Source organism: Lagopus muta, chromosome 4, assembly GCF_023343835.1.
Source record: "Lagopus muta isolate bLagMut1 chromosome 4, bLagMut1 primary, whole genome shotgun sequence".
Taxonomy (NCBI): Eukaryota; Metazoa; Chordata; class Aves; order Galliformes; family Phasianidae; genus Lagopus; species Lagopus muta.
This window is the reverse complement of record NC_064436.1, coordinates 47002482-47021475: the sequence shown is the minus strand read 5'-3', so window position 1 is coordinate 47021475 and position 18994 is coordinate 47002482. Positions and strand designations below refer to the sequence as shown.

Below are 18994 nucleotides of genomic sequence, written 5' to 3'. Positions count from 1 at the left end.
ATATATATCTTTATTCTGTTTGGACCGTATGCTGATTTTAGTACTGCTAAACTTACTGGCTATACTTCAAATTAAACAATGAAAATGGTGCATGCCTATGATACTAATGCTGTGTAACTATGTAAATGAAGAAATCAAGGCATACTCCTCAATTTTCCCAAGTTTATGTCACTCTGAAAACATTCTGCTAATCTAATACCATAAAATGTGTTTAAAAGACAAACTTTTCATAAGGAAAAGACTAACAAGAATTGAAATGACTGTTGCCTTAAAAACAAAAATCTGCTTTCTTGACTTGAATTTTAAGCTTTTTGTCAGCGTTTTAAATATTTAAAGCATTTATATTGTTACAAAGCATTCCATTTTGGACTATACCGATTGCAGAGATGAGGTACAACAATTTCGGACCTCTTGTTAAGAAAATAAAGCTGACTACTCTGGTGCCACACTTTTATTTAGTGCACTGGAAACACTTTTTCTAACGGAATCTTACTGCAGTTGGCATATTCTGGCAGAAATGTGAATACCTTTGACAGACAGAAGTTTTACAGCGAGAAGGTCATAGGCTTAGTTGGGATCTGCACTTGTCTGATTAACAGAGAATGTTTTACCACAATTGGCTCTCATCACTGACTGATTTTTGTTTCCAAATACCTGTCATCACCATCACTGATGCATTCAGGAAGAGCAAGACTACAGCCAAACAGCATGATGTGTTGATAGCAGCTGAGACGACTGAGATAACTGAAGAACTTCAGGAACTTTTCCATTTCAATACTTTTGACAATGGAAAGAACTGAAGTTAGAGTCGTGTAGTTATATGGCAGCATTTGGCACTGGCTGTTGGTGAGATTTATGCAGGCACCTGTGAAATCAAAACAATATATTTAGAACAAAAGTATCACCATTAGTTGGTTCAAAGTATGTACTGAATTAAGAAGTCAGCAAATATAGCATATAAGCAATGTCTGTTCCTCATGGATAAGGGGACATTCCATAATGCTATCACAACATTGTCCAAAAATCCATATCCAAAAACAAAAAGAATTCAAAGAAACTTTGTAAGTTAGCTTGGAAAAACAACTAAACTCATATTTTCACAATCCTCTGACCCTCTAAAAAACTGTACAAGAAATAAAACCAATTTCTTTCTGATACAGGTTGGATGAACCCACCATAGGCATAGCTTGGATAGCTTTTTCCTCTTTTTTCAATTCTGGCAGATTTCCTGCTAAAATCATCAACTTGTTTATCTACTTTTCCCAGCATGGTGATTCTCCCTACACAGTCTTTCTTCTTTATTTTATCAGCACAGAATTATCTTGCTTTAATGGTTGACATATGCCCTGTTCTAAACCATCATTGTCCCACTACTGACCTATGGGACCAATTCTCTATCCATGCCATTTTATACATAGCAAGCTACCTCAGTGTGATCAGCAGGTTAACTTAATGTACTAAGTTCTTAAAAGTTTTACAAACCATACATCAATTTTAGAATTTTAAACAAGAATAAACTAATAAAATCCAATGCTAATGGATTTCCTGAGTAGATGAAGGCATTTCTTGGCTGTCTAGTCCTTAATTTGGGGAAATAGAGTCACATAGGACTTTCCAAAATTGAAATTTCAACAGAATGATTCACAAAACCTCCACCTATCACCTGAAGCACAATGGCAAAGCAGTCCCTTCTAAGATCATGTTCTGGGCTGCTTTGGATCTTTTCAAATTTGCACACTCCTGACAGCAGAAATATAAAATTCCATGAACCTACCTGATCTTTAACGAGTGCTCCATAGCTGAGTAACACAGTACTGAGGATGAAATTTTATAGTAATTATACAAGAACTTCTAAAAATAAGATAGATGGAAGGAGGGACTAAACCCAGGACCTGCCCTTGTAACAAAGTCATTCATGTTTTATCATCAGTTTCATGATTCTGGCTTTCTAGTACAGCATCATTTATGTATTTATCCCAGGCATGTCCATATCTTAGATCACTCTCCTGGAAAGCAGATGCCTGGGTTAGTTAGAGCCTCATCTTTTTAACACAGGTGCTCAGCCCATCTTCTTTCATCCAGCCTATAAATTGCACTGCAATTGTAAGTGTACAAAGTCCATATTCTCCACTCTTCTAAGTCAAAAAGTGTAGTTTCAAGGTAATAGCAATTGTTTCATCACAAAGTCATCACATACCACATTCTCACTACAGTAAGAACAGGAAGTGCTACAGTCTCAAAAACTTACTCTGGCAGATTAAGAAAATACACCTTGCTTTCTCACTTGTTTAGTTTTGCATAGGACTAATTAGCTCAGGAGAAGCACCCCCCTGGCTCACTTATACAGCACAGACCAATAGAGCACAAATACACAGCTAGCACTCAGGACCCTAACCCAGCAACAGGAAAAGTCTTGCAGTTTTACAGGGGACCTTACTGAATTTTCCAGTTTCCCCTCAAGTGCCACACAAATGCATTAGTCAATTATACTTTGAGTAACACACTATTTCACAATCATGCTGTTGTTTCACCCAAACTGCAACCAGAAGAGAACCTAGAGCTTCTTTATTCTGATCATTTGCATAAACAAGTCCTTCCATTCATTCTTGCATCAAGCCCAATATCTTGTGATAGGTAGAACATATCTTTTAGACAGTCAAGTCTGCTCAGCGCCAGAACTGTTCAGTATGTTGGCATACAGTGATGTAGAAAAAGAGCAGGGAATATTTTATGTTAAAGGCCATTAAAGGTAGAATAAAAGTCTTTTTAAATAAATGCAAAAGGAACAGCTTATTTAATGAGGAATAGTATTTTTAAAAATTGCTACACGGTTAATGAAAAAAATCAATTTTGGAACAAATAACAAGTAATGTTTTTAAATAAACTAATTCTGAATGATGAAAAAATCTTACACTGACAAAACCGAAGAAATAAGAAAAGCGTGCAGTACACCACAAAATCAAATTGCTAAATTCTGCTCCACTTGTACAGACTAAGTGCTTATAAATTACACTTCTCTTCATTGCTAGAATGCTAATCATATACATGAATAAATCCAATTGATGTTATAACATGTTAATATTAAATATGTTCCCAATCAAGCAGGTGATAGGTCAGAAAAGAAAAGAGACATCATACAGGTATAGAAAAGCTTCAACTTATTTGCTTCCTTTCTCCAGTAAAGATTCATTAATTACAGAGAATACAAGGCATGTGAACTACTTCTGGCATTACCTACATGGAAGAAAAATGAACAGTGAATAGGAAGAACATGTGAAAAAGCTGCTGATCAGAGCAGCATGGCTCCTAATTATCTGGGTCATTTCTGACATTCATCTAAATGAAGAGTTTTCTGCTTATCCATGGCTATTGCCAAACAGACTGAACCGGCAACAGAAGGATTTCCACTCCAACAATTGGAACGCAAGTCTGTGGTCTCATATTCAAAGTTGCTTAAACTAATTTAAACAACATATTTATTTTTCCTTCTCCCCCCTTTGGATTACTCCCAGACAGTACTGCTTATGGACTGTTCCTGCACAACTAGCTGAGTGAACTGGACCAGAGAACTGAGCTGCTTGAAAATAACTACCAACACTCTTTCCCTGAAAGGCAACATTTATGGCAGCATCAAAGAAACACAGCCGAACTGCAGCTTAAGGCTGATTGATATCTTCAGTTTTAAAACCCAGCCTTCTCTTCACATGGAATGATTTCTCATTCAGTAGTGGTTCTCACTTCTTTTTGAGGCCATGGGCAAAAAAACAGCTTTTCCTCTATCCTGCCTTTTTATTTATGTTTTTTGAGAGGCTGGAGAGAAAAATAATCAGTTCACATAGATCAGGTCATTAGTCTGAACAGCTTTATGGCAGCAAAAACATTTTTTCTAGGACCTGGGAAGGAGTAAGTTATCAGTGGGTAAGAACAGAGCCTGCTCTCAGCAGCAAAAGCAATGCTTTTGCAGAATGTGCATCATTGCCCAGCGCCATAAAGCATTCTGAAAGGGTTAGATAAATTTGAATTGAAAAAGAAAACACAGCCTGCTTTTTATAACCAAGGTCTTGTTTGCTGATACTCTCCTTAGAAAAATGTTACTTATCTTCAGAGCAGCTTTTACAGACCATCTTGAAGAGGCTTATGGAAAACAAGACAGTGTTCAAGGCAGCAGCAACCACCACCTGCTTTGCTACAGAACTTATCTCAGTATGCTGTAAGCACTAAATTTCACAGTTGAAGGCCATAAACTCAATGCCTGTGAGAGTGAATTCATCTCTGCTGAAACCAAGAAACCAAGCAATATTCACCTGGCTCTTTCATAGCAAAAGCTCTACCAACATGACAGCGGTGGGTTGATGGTTGGACTACATGATTTTACAGTCTTTTCCAACCATTATGATTCTATGAAATCTCATCTTTAAGTGTCCTGAAAACCCTAGAAATGCCATTAAAAAGAGAAAAATCAAACCAAACATCCACTCAAACTTTAGAAACCTGTCTAGCTTACCTATAGTAACCTGTAAGCTTCTTGATATGCAAGCGATCCTCATAAAATCAATTTTTTTCCTAAACTGCCATGCTCTTCTGACCTTCAAAGGGTCTTGTGGTTCTGCTTGATTTTACAATTTCATATGTGAGATATATTAAGATACATACTGCCTTTTTTTCTTCTGCTCATTTGCTATTGTTTATCCAGATTGTCATAGACTTTTGGTGCTGATCAAAGGAGCACAACACTCTACCAAGAACCTGGTCTTCCCAGCAAAACTCGTTTCCAAAACTTATTACTGTTTTCAAAAAATTTAATACCTCTTTTAATTTACTACATCATCTTGGTACATTTTTCATTTCAATTAAATTGGGAGACAAATTTTCTTAGCCTCCCTTTCTTGTACCGTTCACTTGGGACAGAACCTCTGAGATTGTATTTCAGATGTTTTTTCCATAATTCAGGAAAAGTGGCCCAGTCAATTATATTCTTCTGGCCCATTTCAACAGATGCCAGGAACTACAATCTCTCCTTTGGAATCAGTCCAGTAGGAAAATATACAAGCCGTTTTCTTAGTTCAAGTGCCATTAGCTAAAATTAAGTATTTCACAACAAAAACAGTCTCTGCAATATTTTCATATTAACACTGAGTTGAAAACATGATTTCCACAACTCCCAGCAGCCTCCATTTCCTAACATGAGGGAAAGCTTAGTTGCTGACTGTATACATTGAGTTACTGCTCCAGTCTGAATACATTCTCAGAACCTTCTTCACATTTTTCCACACTCCCAGAAAAGCTGTGCCTTTGTTCTCTTCCAGCACATATTGTACATAACAGAAAACACCAACCCATCCTTACAGAACAGCACACGTTCGTATTACATTACTGAAGAAAATAAAAAGGATACATATGCTTTCTGGAGGAAGAATGCCAACATTTTTCTACAAGAAACAGCACCATTGGCAAGATTTAACTTGCCTATTTTTCACAGCTTTCTCAGTGTTATGTGCAGGTGCCCAGGTGTTTGTAATGGGGGGCTGAAGAGCTCCTCCATGATGCAAAGCTAGGGCTGCTCTAAGCCGGATACTGCCAGTTCCAATGGCCCCACCACAGGGCATTGTTGGGCTCCACCAAAATGATTGCACCTCTGGGAAAGCATGTTTGAGAAAGAAGAAAATGCTGGAGACAGTTACTGGGGAAAAACAGAAACAAAACAAAACACATGTTAGATATAATCCTGCAGAAGCCAAGCTCAGAGAAAAATGAGGTAGAAGAAGCACTCCGAATATCAGAGCAGAGATCATGCAGCCCATGGAAGAGAATGGTGAAGCAGAAATTGCTCTGCAGCTCCTGAAGAGGAGCACAGTGGAGCATATTTCCACACTGCATAAGACTCCATGCAGATGGCTATACTCAGAAGGAGCCCATGGAGGACTGACATTTGAATAGCTCACCACAACAGACTGCAGTCCAGACAGGGCACCCATATCAAAACTATTCTTGGAGGACTGCAGTCTGTGGAACCGTTTCCACACTGGAGCAGGGGAGAAGCATAAGAAGGAGCAGATGAGAGAAGCTGTTATGAACTGACAGCAACTCTCAATCACTGTAACATACACACCAGTCAAGAAAAAAGGAGTAAAGGTGAGCAGCTGGGAAAAAAGACGCAGTGGGGGAAGGTTGTTTTGCTTTTATCTGTTTCTTACCATTCAACTCTTTTTTCAAATATCAATAAATTCAATTTACCTTACCCATGTCGAGTCCATCCTTTCTGGCACATCAGTTGGTAACTGGCCTCTTTGTCTTTAGCTCAACCCACAAGAAACTTTACTTAAATTTTCCCCCCAATCCTATTCAGGAGGAAGGACAAGACAGCACCTGAGTGGACTCCTGGCAGCCAACTGAGGTCAACCCAAAACAATAATGCCCACTTAGTTTAAATACCTACTTCAAGAATAAAATGGCTTATGTTGTGACAACCACTATGTTAAATAGGAATCATATCTAAAATTAATTACTCAGAAATTACCTAAAGATAGTGAAAAGTGCTCCATATGTTAATTTTGAAGATTTTGCATCACTGTTAGGCAATTAAATCTATATATTTGCTGAAATGTGCCAAAGCTTTAAAATGCACAAAATAAGAGCAAAGAAAAAACCACAGACCAAGACGGGTCAGCATAATTATATTCAGGAAGTACGTGTATCAGTCCAGGGCTCATACAGTTCAAGATGTCTTTAAAACTACTAGGTGCATATGATCTTTTGCTCAAAACGAGGTAACTCATTGTTAAACTGCTGAAAGAGGACTATTGCCTACTTGCACGTAAGTTTGAGTTGTTAAATAATTGTTTTGTATGTACACCATTAAAATGCCACAACACAAATGATAAGACATGCTGACAACAACTTTGGTGCTAAACCAGCCAAGAGCCATCTTATCCTACGTTACAACTGAGTCACCTCTTCAGAGAGCCAACAAACAGCACCTTGTGAAAACCACAGCACTACATGGCTCTGAGCAAAGGGAAAAGGGTCTCTTTCTCAGCAGTATTAACCTTTTAACGAAGCCCAGGTGACTCATAACAAATTACATGTGGGGGAGGAAGGAGATAAGATTTTGAACATCAAGCCTCTTCAACAGATCTAAAATAGAAGTAAAACTCCAAGGCTAGTTGAAAGCAATTGCTGTGGATTTAACTTAGCTCAGCTAATGAATTATACAGTCTGAAAGGAATGAGTGATTCTCAGCTCCATAGTTACCAAAGGGAAAGGTGATAAGGACAGTGACCACCTGCAGCAGACAGAAAAACAGTTAATTATCTCCCAGGTCACAGAGAGAAAGCCATGAGGGGCATATAACTCATATTTTAGATCAGAGTTTAAATGTTACTGTACTTTTTTTAAAGGTAATCTTGTTTTAAAGGTTGCTCTACAGAGAAAGTTGTGGAGCACCACATCCAGTCTGCATCAAACAATTTTTTCAAAGAGCTTGACCCAATTGTAAATTCTAACTTGTTTATTCTATTGACAAGGGCTATTGCAGAAAACTGGACTTGTCAATAAGCCATCTCATTTTTTGAGCCCCAATTCTTTTAACACAAGCAATTCCAAACATTTCCCTTCTTAGCTACGGCACATACTTGCTTCTTTAATCCCTTAGGCAGGAACAGCTGAGAGCAGGTAAGCTCATTAGCTAAAGGTGAGGCTGAGTACCTACCCCCATGAGGTGTGACCTGGCCTATATTCCAGATCTGGTATTCTGATTAGCTATTTCCTAATGGCCATTTTATTGGGATTCTTTAGTGAAATTGGAGACATATTTCAAAGAACCTACCATTAAATAAACAAAAGACACAAAATGAAATTGATTTTAGGATTAGATCAATCATTAGAGACTACTGGACTGCATTCTGCTATTGTTTTGAAAGATGTACATTACATTACTATTACTGATAAGCTTTGTTGAAAAACAAAAAGGGGTAAGGGTGTAAAATAAATGCTAGCTTCCACAGGACCAATGGGAGGAGGAATTCAGATTTTTTTTTCTTAATGTGTTTTCATTCGCATTCAATGAACAACAAACATGAATGTTACCTTGATTGACAGCAATTAATTATGTATCAATACTGTCATGTTCAAAACAAAACAGTGCTTTATAAAAGACTGATAATGGTTGAGATATTCAACAAGCTATTCAACAGGCTGTGAATAGGACAGTACAGTAATAGAGTGTACTTGAGCTGTCCCATTTGTCTCTGGTTAATTAACTCTGAAGAACAGTCAAATTATTGTTCTGATCTCTTCTGTAGGAGATTACGACCCTTTTTTCAACTCACAGTGATAACTTAGTGCTTACCTCACTTTCAGACAAAAATAACGTAGCAAACCCTACTTAAAGCTTCCTATGAGATTTGTCTAGGAACCAGGGACAAAATGCAGCACTTCACTTCCTAAGCAAAACACTGGGAGTATGTCACATCTATGATTTGCTAACTGCAATTTCCTGTTTGGTGGTTTGCAGATGGAATTTAAGATCCTGGTGTACTGAGGCTCTGGCTTAGCAAGGACTGTTCTAAATGGCTAACAATAGACTTAGCAGTCTAACAGATTTCAGTTTGTTTTCCCTGTGGAAGATTTCCACAGCTATGGTTTGCAAAATTGTGTGCAATTGTTTCATTGCAGCATAGGCAGCTACTGGCTGTAAAAGACAATTTGCTCTACAGAGAAATACTGCACCCTACATCTTCTGAATTTCACTGCATGTTTGTTATAGTATATTTTGCAAAACATGGTGTGGGATATTCTTGGCCCTTTCTTAATTCTGAGGGGCTGCTACTGCTACTGACTCTCTTGTCTGTATCACTGCAATTTTCTTTTGGGTATCACATTTTAAACATGTTTCTACAGCTAGAGTTCAAATGCTTCTGTTCACAGACAAGCTTAGCTATCAACATCAGTGGAATCATTCCTTAGAGTTCCAATTGTTCTATTTAATCATAATGTGAACAAAGAAGAATGTTGACAAAACTTTCACAGTCTGAGGAGTTAGTGATCAAAAAACATGGTTTTTGTTGTTGGGTGTTTTTTTGTGTGTGTGTGTGTGTGTGTGTGTGTGTGCACGCGCGTGTGTGTGTAAAAGGAATAGATTAATATACAGGTGTCTAAGAGCTTAACATAATTATCATTAAGTTTCCCTATTACTGTATACTAGTTTAGTTGCATTTAAAGCTTACAAACAAGATGCTTGCAAGTTGCCTATGCAAACTCAGATTTTGAAATACTTGTATTTCATCTGCACTTCCCAGAATTAAAAATGTGTTTCTTTTATATAGTTGCACTAATAAATACACACAGCTTCTCTCAGTGCATTCCTTTTGGACAATAGCCTAGATTTTTCCATTTTATACTAACGATAGCTCAGTCTCTACAGCCGATTGCACTCTCTCTACTATAAGCCAAAACAGACCACGCAGAAGCATAAAGGAGATAAACTTCAATAAAAAATAAAATCACACTCAACTATCAGACAGGCGGAAGTGTGCCTTTTGAAACTGATCAGCAATTACAATATAGAACAATACTAGCACCAACATCTTTTTGTTGAAATAGCACATAACTGACTTTTCAGAGAAGCTGATAGATCACTATGTTAGGGATGACTTGTGTTTTTTGATCCCCTCCATGGAAATGTCATAACAGGCTAGCATATGACTTCTACCTTAACCACTTGCTCAGTTTGTTGTTTAACTTTGACAAAACACTTTAAACTACAAGCAACAATATGTTAAAAAAAAAAAAACAAAAAAAAAAAACAAAAAAAAAAACCAACCATAATAGATGCATAAAAGCAAAATACATAAAGCTGAAAAGATTTCTGTTCTTTACATTTAAACACTTTAAAGGTGTGTATGTTTTAACTATAGAAGCACATTGCATGTCTTTTAAAAACTGGAACAATGGTGACTTGGTAGTTATTTCCAGTGAGGGAGTGTCTTGTTCTAAAGTCAAGGGTGTGGTGGAAAGGCTGAAGTGTAAAGATTGGTAAATGAGTGAAAATGGAATTGCTGGGAGATTGTGATAGTTACTTACAGTACCCATCACAATGTTAATTCCAATAGATATTTTTAATCTGTTAGGTATCTCATACAGAGCATCTTTTAACCCAAGTGTATTTGGACAGATGATCATCTACAAACAAAATATTTGCAATAAGGAGCCATGAATTTACTGAAAGGAATAAAAGGCTCACGTATCTGGAGGTAAATGTATGAAAGCGTTAACAACCTCATTACAATTTTCACATGATTCTTTACCATTTTTGTCAAATTCCAGTTGCCTGAGAGTGGTAATGCACCAGGTGTTAAAAATTAGTTAGCTTTTTCTTTCTCATAAAACAAAGTTTTAATGATAAATCTACATATATTCTATGAAAAAGAAAGAAGAAAAATATGAAAAAGAAAGCAGGTGATTGGCCAAAGTTCTGGCTTAGGACTTCGAACACCAGAGTTTGTGATCTTCTTTGCCAATTTGAAAGACCAAAACTATTTTTGCTCCAGGGGAAATTCATGTTTTAACATTTTTCATTTTTATTCAGAACAAGATAAATATCTCTAAATATCTACCATGGGTCTATCACTGTTATTACGCTTAATATAATTGGGTCTGCTCCAACTTGAATAATTAAACATAAATTATGACAAAAGAAAACACAGTTTATTAGGCCACTGTTTTGGAGACTAGGGATTAAGGAGATGAAAACTATGGTCCAACTTGGAAAGCTGTTACTGAGTACCTTAGCTTGGAATGAGAAGCACGAGGCAAGGAGAGAGAAGCAGGTAATTTCTTGGTTCATGCCATCCATGACACATCCCTTCCAACTATCTCCAAAGAGATTCTCATATTGCTCTTCTCTACCAAACAGAAAGCTGAGCCAGCTTTGTTCTTCATAGCTTATAGTTATGGCAAAATACCAAATGCAAAGAAAGGAGAGTGCTGGTGAGAGAAAAATGTTTATTTAATGTATGAATTAGACATTGTTATATTACAATAAGAGATGACCTCTGGGCAGAGCAGGGTGTTGCAAATAAATTGCTCCATTTCAAATGTGCATGAAACATGAAAGAGTTTTCTCATTACTATCGCTACTACTCTACATAACAAGCATATCTGTTTTCTTTTTTAGGAAGGGTAATAGTTGCAAACATGCAAAAACAAAACATATGCTTTTTGAACTGAAGTCCATAAACAGTGTTTCACTTTTGCAAAGGCACTTTCTCACTTCACTCCTAAAAGCAACCATGTAGGGCTTGTTTTTGATCATCCTCTTACACGCTTTCTTAAGTGCAGAGGGGAGCTGACTGGGAATCCGTGATCGCCTGAGACTCATGCTCTTTCCTAGCACTCTATTCAGTATCTTCAGAAATAGTCAGAGCTGAAAAAATACATCCCTTATTTCCATACATCCCACTCAGGGCTGTGCCAAGGGCAGGCTTGTGTGCTGCTTGCCAGAGTGCTGGGCAAGCTGGATGCCAGGCCCCGCAAAGAAAGGGATGGTAGAAGATCAAGCTCAGAACACTTGGTCATGTTACTTTTCCTATTAGTATTTGAGCATGGTCACAGTTTTCCATGTGCATTTGAGTACATGAAAAGGCTGTGTGGCTACTTGACTGTCTGCTAGAAGAGAAGTATGAGAGAACTGGCATAGAACCAAAAAACAGGATTTTTTATGTAAAAAAATAGGCATGTATATATATATATATATATATATATATATATATATATGATATATATATATAAATATCAGTAAGTGGAAGAAACAAAAGTAGCTGCTAATACCACTTGACTCAGTGCATATTCCATTAGTCTCCCCAGATCAGCAGTATTATAAACCAGGGAGTCTGCTCCATTTGAAATGAAAACATCACTCTCAATCTGATACACGAGATGTCTCCTGGTCAGTCTACCACTTTATCACATAAATGCAGCCAACTTTTGTTTCAAAGAGAAGAAAAGTACAGATGAAAGTGTATTGATATTTATCTTGGAAAAACATCCTTTATTCTTTAAGATAATGACTATTGCTGATAAACAGACTACTACTGCATATACCCCCAAATGCCACTGGTGAACCTACTGGTGAACCTAAAAATCTCTTATTGATGTTTCTGTTACGTTAGGAAATTCTCCATCCTATGGACCATGCCTTCCAAACAACACATTTAAATCTGAACTCATACAAACTCTAATCTCTCAAAACAAAAAATCCACTCCTATTGCACTCTTTCATTGGCAAGAAAGAGAAGTAATAGAGGATACATCTGATGCAGAAATTAGCTTTTGCAAGGAACCACCAAGAAAAATAATAAGAATCTAGGACAAATAAGAACAATCACCCTAGGAGTGTAACAACTTCTGGCAGCGTAAAGTCTTGAGGCTTCACAAGTCAGAAGTTGAAAATGGACTATTGAGTTTAAAAGCCTGAACTAGACCAACTCATCATGAAGTTTTCCAGGCATTTCCATACTTTCTGGTTTTCTCATTATTCTGTAATGCAGCTATGTATTCAGTGAAGCTGTGACTATCTTTTTTAACTTAGTCTGATAACCAAAATGCACTGTGCACCTACTAATATAAAGAAAAACACTGAGTAACCAGTGCCTCTTCTTCTCCAAGCCACTCAGAAATGTAGGGCAATTTTCCAGGAGGAAAAGAGTCTTATTCATATTCAGTGTTTCCTCACATCTAAGCCATTACACATCTCTATTGATCTGTTTGCCTGCTGTTTGCATTTTCTAATTCTTCCTCTTTCTTTTTGTCTGAACTTATGCACTGAAGTGATGAGTTTTCCTTTTATTCTCTGGATCCCTCATGACAACATCTGACATCATGACAATACCTGGAACAGAGTTGCCTTTTTGACCATCATTGAGCCAGAATGTTGTCTGCAGCAAACCCTCAACTTTTTTTTTTTTTTTTTTTTTTTTTTTTTGAGTGCAATATCTCATATATTCATTTTAGGCTACTCAGTACAAGTAGAAATGTTGTTACTTGACTATTCACTGCCTTCCTGGATCATTTTTAAGGTATAGTGTAAACTCTACATTCACATGAAACCCTATGAGGCTCCATTGGTAAGCTTCACAGTGGAACCTAACCAATCATATACTTCCCTGTGTTTGAATGAGCAATTAGTCTAAGGGACAATTCTCTTTAAGACTTCTCAGAGAAGTCTCTGGTTAAAGAACAAGTATGCTGACTTAACCAGAAATGTCATTTACTCCGTCAAAGAGGTTTCAAACAGACGGTGAAGTATTGCTTCCTCTTGTAAAAGGAAAACAAACTTATTTGTCACTTCTTCACTGTATCATTCATTCCCATTTGCCTATTAATCTATTCTTGACTAGGATTTCTGACAAAGCACTTCCTTATGCTGCAAGGGCTTTTATAATAATTGATGTCACATGTGCAAAATTTCATTCCACTCTAGTCAGTAATTCAGAAATCTCATATTAGTGTTATTTTAAAGTCTTGGGTGAATATCATATAGTCACAGTGTTTATAATTTCTCTTATTAATATTCTCTAACGTATTTTATTGAAGCTGTGATTCAACATTATAGCAAATCCAGTACTAAGGATATTAAGATCAGACCAAAAATGTTATAGCCATATTACTGCCATTTCAAATGTCTTCAGAGAATTCTGTCTGGCTAGTTTTGCACTGACAGCCTCTGTGTTGTGTAACATAACATTTGTCTTTCAACATCCTGCATAAAAACAGCATGAAGTCCAAGTTATGCTCTCTTACTAAATCATCAGTAGTGCACTCACCTGACCACATCTGAACCAGATGAAACCTGTCCTGATGGATGACCTGCTAGTGTTTGTTGGTAACAGTGAAACATCAGCCTCGCACTTCATTTCCAGATTAATTTCCTTATGATAGGCCTAGAAAGCTCAAATATCCATTCTATATTGGCCCAAAAGAAATTACATAAGTTACTGGAAGAAAATTCAACAAGACTCACTACAGATCACTGGAATCTGCTACCATGCAATGCTGAGATGTTTCTATATGCTAGTCCTAGTTTATTCTTCTTTTGGCACATGCTAACGGTCACAACTGGTTCATGACAATGAAACTGTTTGATCTACTACCACTGTTCCTACATAGTCATTAAGTGTTTTGCTTGCCCTAAAAACCCCTTTGCACTCCAAAAGACTACCCCAGCCTAACTATGCCAAAAATGCATACATCACTTTTTCCTGATTTTCCCCATCTCAACGAGAGAATACTTCTGGACATCAAACCTCGGTGGAGTTCTCTCTGGGAAGCAAAGTTTAGTGGGAGACCAAAGAAGCCAAGAAGTATAAGGAGATAATTTGCAAAGGCTGGTACAGGGGTGAGATAGTAGGAGAAGCCTATGATTTCTAGTCTTCAATGCTTTGTACAGCTATGGGAACACAAAATTATTCAGAGAATAAAATATCCTGGATCCCCCCAAGTATATATATAGTATATAGAATACTACATACTGACTAAGGTAAATAAATGAACCACCAACAGGATACAAGTATACATTTACATACATTTGTTCTGATTTTTGGATGTGAGGAGAATAAACAAGATACGAATCTGTTAAAGAAAATCTAGTGGATGTAATGTATAGAAAGCCTAGACAATTCCCACAGCCTGTGGAATAACTACACTGCAGGAGATGGAGTAAATGACAAATTATTGATTCACAATAAAGGCACACCCTCAAAAGGAATGCTTTCCATGTGCTCAGTTAAGATACATATACAAACATGCACCTATATATATATATACATATAAATTAAAGAGTTTCCTCTTTTACTTCTCTCTGGAAAGAACAAGGAAGGATATAAAGAGCTCTTTCACAACTTTTATCTGCTTATTTAATGATAATGAGGGGGCAGGGAAGGAAAGGAACAAACTCCTGAAGGCAAAATGTTTCTAAAGAAAACAGCAGAGCAAAAAAATCTGTGATGCAAACAATCTGATCACTCACACCTGAATAATACATTCGTTGGGTAGATAGCTAATATCAGATCTTACAACTAAGTATGGAACTCAACAGAGGACTGACACCTCAAAACATCATATAATTCAGTGGCTTTTTGGAAGAGATCCCTACTGACAAATACCCTCTCTTCATTTTCATTTCATAGAAATTTCAAATATACATCTTATACAAAGTGCGACTTTTAGGTCACTGGCCATCTCTTTTAATTTATTTCAGATATCTCCGTGACCTGAAGTAAGTATTGCTTCATGATCAGATGAGATGAACATCTAAGGAATGATAGGCAATGAAAGAAAATCAAGTGCATTTTAACATACATTTATATTAATCTATATAAAGTTCAGAGGGTTAACAAAAGAATATAAAAAAACCTTTCGATACTGACATGATTAATCAATAAAACTACTAAGGCAGTAATGAAATGCACTTTTTTTTTTAATAATCAAACCAATGAAAACTGATCACAGTTAACTTATTGTTCTTTCTTGACATTCCCATAACGGTCCTCGGAAATGTCACCAGAAGCTTCACTGGAAGTTTATTGCAGCACTGAGAAATAACTTCAAATTAAAGAATTTACCCATTAACATAGGAAATGTTGTAACTGTCATTACATCCCCAGTTCAGGAAGATACTTACCACATATATAATTTCAAAAGAATCTAGAAAATTCTATCTACAAACTAAGCCTGCAGTAATTCATTTTCAGACATGGTAAGCATGCATGATTTTCACCAGTTTAGGAACATACTGTAAATATTCATTCCTGAATGAACTTAGTGTATCTTCCTCTTCTTATGAAATGTCCTGATAACATACTGATTGCAACATGAATATACATGACAATATAAATTATCAAAAAGTGGCTAATTCCTCAGAACTCATGGGAACGCACTGAGAAGCAGCCAGCAATGTATTCTATTCATCCGAATCAGAATTACGAAGCCAAATAAAACATAAACTTACTTTCTTTCTGCTCCTTTTTCTGTGACACAGATGGATGAGTAGGACTTAATGCAGGTAGAGTGGTCATTCTGTCTTTGATGTTAGAGGAGACATCTGTCGACCATGATGGCTCTCCCTCTGTAGTGGCAAAAAGCTGGGTGCTGTATTTGGGGTTCTCTGATAAAGCATCGTTGTTTGTAAGATCAGGATTGAGCACTGATGCTGGAGATGTAGGTGCAAATGCATTTTCCTCTAAAGTCTCTCTAAACATATTTGACTTTGTGTTCATTTGGCCAACTTGGGATAAAGGCGTGGTGGTCCAGGAGGGAGTCCATGTGCTGATATCCACTGTGCGATGAGTCTTGGAATCGTTTTCAACCATGTTTGGCAAAAGATTGCTAGACGTTTCAATGTCACCATTAACTGTGAGGACCTCACTCCCATTTGAATAAAAGCATGTTTTTTCTAATACCCCTGGAAGAAAGGAAAAAATACCAATATTACCATCGTCCAGAAGGACAAGTGTCACCAATTTGTTTTAGGAGGTTAACAGTACAGTAAATTTAGTGGCACAGAATTAAAAATAAAAAAATAAAAAAACCATTCTAAGTTAAAATTAAAGAGAACTAAAGAATTAAATGTAGCAAAAAAAATAAGAGTAGTACATCCAAAATAAAAAGTTATGATTACAGTAGGATAAAATAGAGAAACATACTAATAAGTCATTGACCAACACCAACAACGGACTGAAATGTTTTAATCCTACTTACATGTGGGTGACTGAATTCTTACATACCTGTAACTGTACAGTGTAAATTGGAGGAGCTCTAAGAAGTTCTAGCATCATGGAAAGACATTAGGGAATACTTATTTTTAAATTGCACCATCTCTTGTTTTCATACTGTCAGTATGTCAGAAAACTATTAAATTCTTTTTTTTTTTTTAAATTTTATATCCATTAATATGGAAAGAGTTAATTAATGGAAACAGGTGTTCTTTTTCTCTATACAAAATTAAGTAATTTAACTATTACGACTAAATATAATCCATGAGTTCTTTCTCACTCTTCTCTGATACTGGATTTTGAATACACAGCTGTGTACAGAATTTTAGTCAAGTGCTATATGCTTTTGCTCTTCATTTGTTATTTTATATACAAACACAGACTTTTCCTACTTCTATGTGTTGCAAAGTTATTTGCAACCGTTCAAATCAAAACAAGTGCATAACTCTAAGGATATGTATATGAAACTCTAAGGATGTTCCATATGAAACAAGAAATCTGGAAGAAAGAGCAAGAAAATCTAATCCACACATTTTCAGTCTCTTTTGTGACTATTACTGAAATAAGTAATTAATAGAGTATTAATAAATAATTAAGCAGGAATCTCAAATGCATACATTTTAGTTCTATCTAATAGAAGCTACAAATACTACCTCTAAAAGTGAAACACCACTCCATTCTAAATGGCAAAAGCAATTTCTGCACTTGGTTAGTCACATAAAACAGCTTAATAGTAATAAATACTACATTTCACGTTTGAAACGTATATTTTTCTTATAGGCTTTCATGTTGATTTTTTCCTTCACTAACTCATTGGTGAAATTGACTCCTGATTCCAAAAAAACACTCACTGTCACCTCCTCTGAAGTTCATTTTCAGTTTGGTTATTGTGTTTACAAAATGCCCAGTACCACGACCACATTTAGCTACATCTTCTGCTCTGCCAACTCCACAGTCACTGCTTGCAGCCTGCTACCACTCGGGTATTCTGAGTCCCTTCTTCCTGCTGTTACAGAATCCCTTTCCTTGCTTTTCTTTTCTGCCACTTTGCAACTAGAATAAATCAGTTTTCTTTGTGGAAATTCAAAGACTGGGCAGGAGGAAATCTTTATTAATAGCGGCTACAAGTAACTGTGTCAGAAAAGCCAAATTTCAGTTACAGCCTGAATTCACTTTGGGTTGGGAAGTTTAATATGTAAGAAGAATATGAAACCAGTTGAAAGGAAGAACCTCAGCATTTCCCTTTTCACTGAATAATATTCAACTTCAGCATCTGGAACTAGGAAAAAAGACTTGTAAGGTGCCTGAAATGTAATGGGATTCAATGAAATTTCTACCCTTTGAGATTTACCAAATACTGGTTTATCCATACTGGGTTATTTTGGTTCAATTGTTACTGACTGTGAATAAAACTTTGTGTGTATCTTTCAGTAGCAGAACCCAAGGGACGTTTCATATATGCATGTGAAAGTTTCTGTTTTTCTACCAGTAAATGTGCATAATTCATTGTGATTTGGAGGATTTACTGCGTTTCACAGAAGCAACAAAAAATCTCCCACCCACAAATTATTTCAGCAGCAGTTTGTCTTTCCTTTAGTACTCTGGTCAGACCAAATGGAAAGAATGAATTTCACAATTAAGACCAGTAGTAATATAATTTTTCTAAAATCTTAGGAATTGTGACTGCGCATACACAGAGATTATGCTCACTCATATGTAATTCTGTGTGGATGCTGTATTTCACAATAAAGCTTCGAATCCCTATGAGTGGGAAGCCTACTTTGTTACAAGTTTCAAGCTGCAGCCATTTTTTTTGCCACAGCTTTCAAAAGTTAAAATGAGAAAATCAGCTTTTCTTCCTACGTTGAAGCAATGCATTTTTTTCCATGACTTGCAAATAGCTGAGGGGATTTTTTTCACATTCTCAGTCTTCCTCCCTAGGTTCTTTTCTTCTCCACTCAACACAAAAATAGAAAAAGTCTGGAAAATATCAGTCCCAAAGAACTACGAATAATGACTTAAATGATTAGCTATTTATATATCATTCAGCAGAATAGTAGGAAACACATTACAAGTCATGTGTAAGCTTGAAAGAAGTTTAAAAATATTTTGGCTTAATATTATGGACCAGTAAACAGCGTTAAGAAAATTACTGCGTTTCATCCGCTGGTTTCTATCCTCTCCCTATTCACCCTACTTAATTCTCTTTCTGGAACTAGAATAATAGC

The 18994-nt window shown here is 36.5% G+C and overlaps 1 protein-coding gene across 2 annotated transcripts in view; it reads right to left on the bottom strand.

Moving 5' to 3' along the window:
• Positions 1-18994, bottom strand: part of CORIN (corin, serine peptidase) — a 120945-nt gene that overhangs the window by 81840 nt on the left and 20111 nt on the right. For both annotated transcript variants that reach the window (XM_048942580.1, XM_048942581.1), the window contains exons 3-4: positions 16004-16456; positions 655-865 (exon numbers count right to left, since the gene is read on the bottom strand). In XM_048942580.1, coding sequence (XP_048798537.1) covers positions 655-865; positions 16004-16456 — 664 coding nt within the window. The remainder of the gene's footprint in view (positions 1-654; positions 866-16003; positions 16457-18994) is intronic.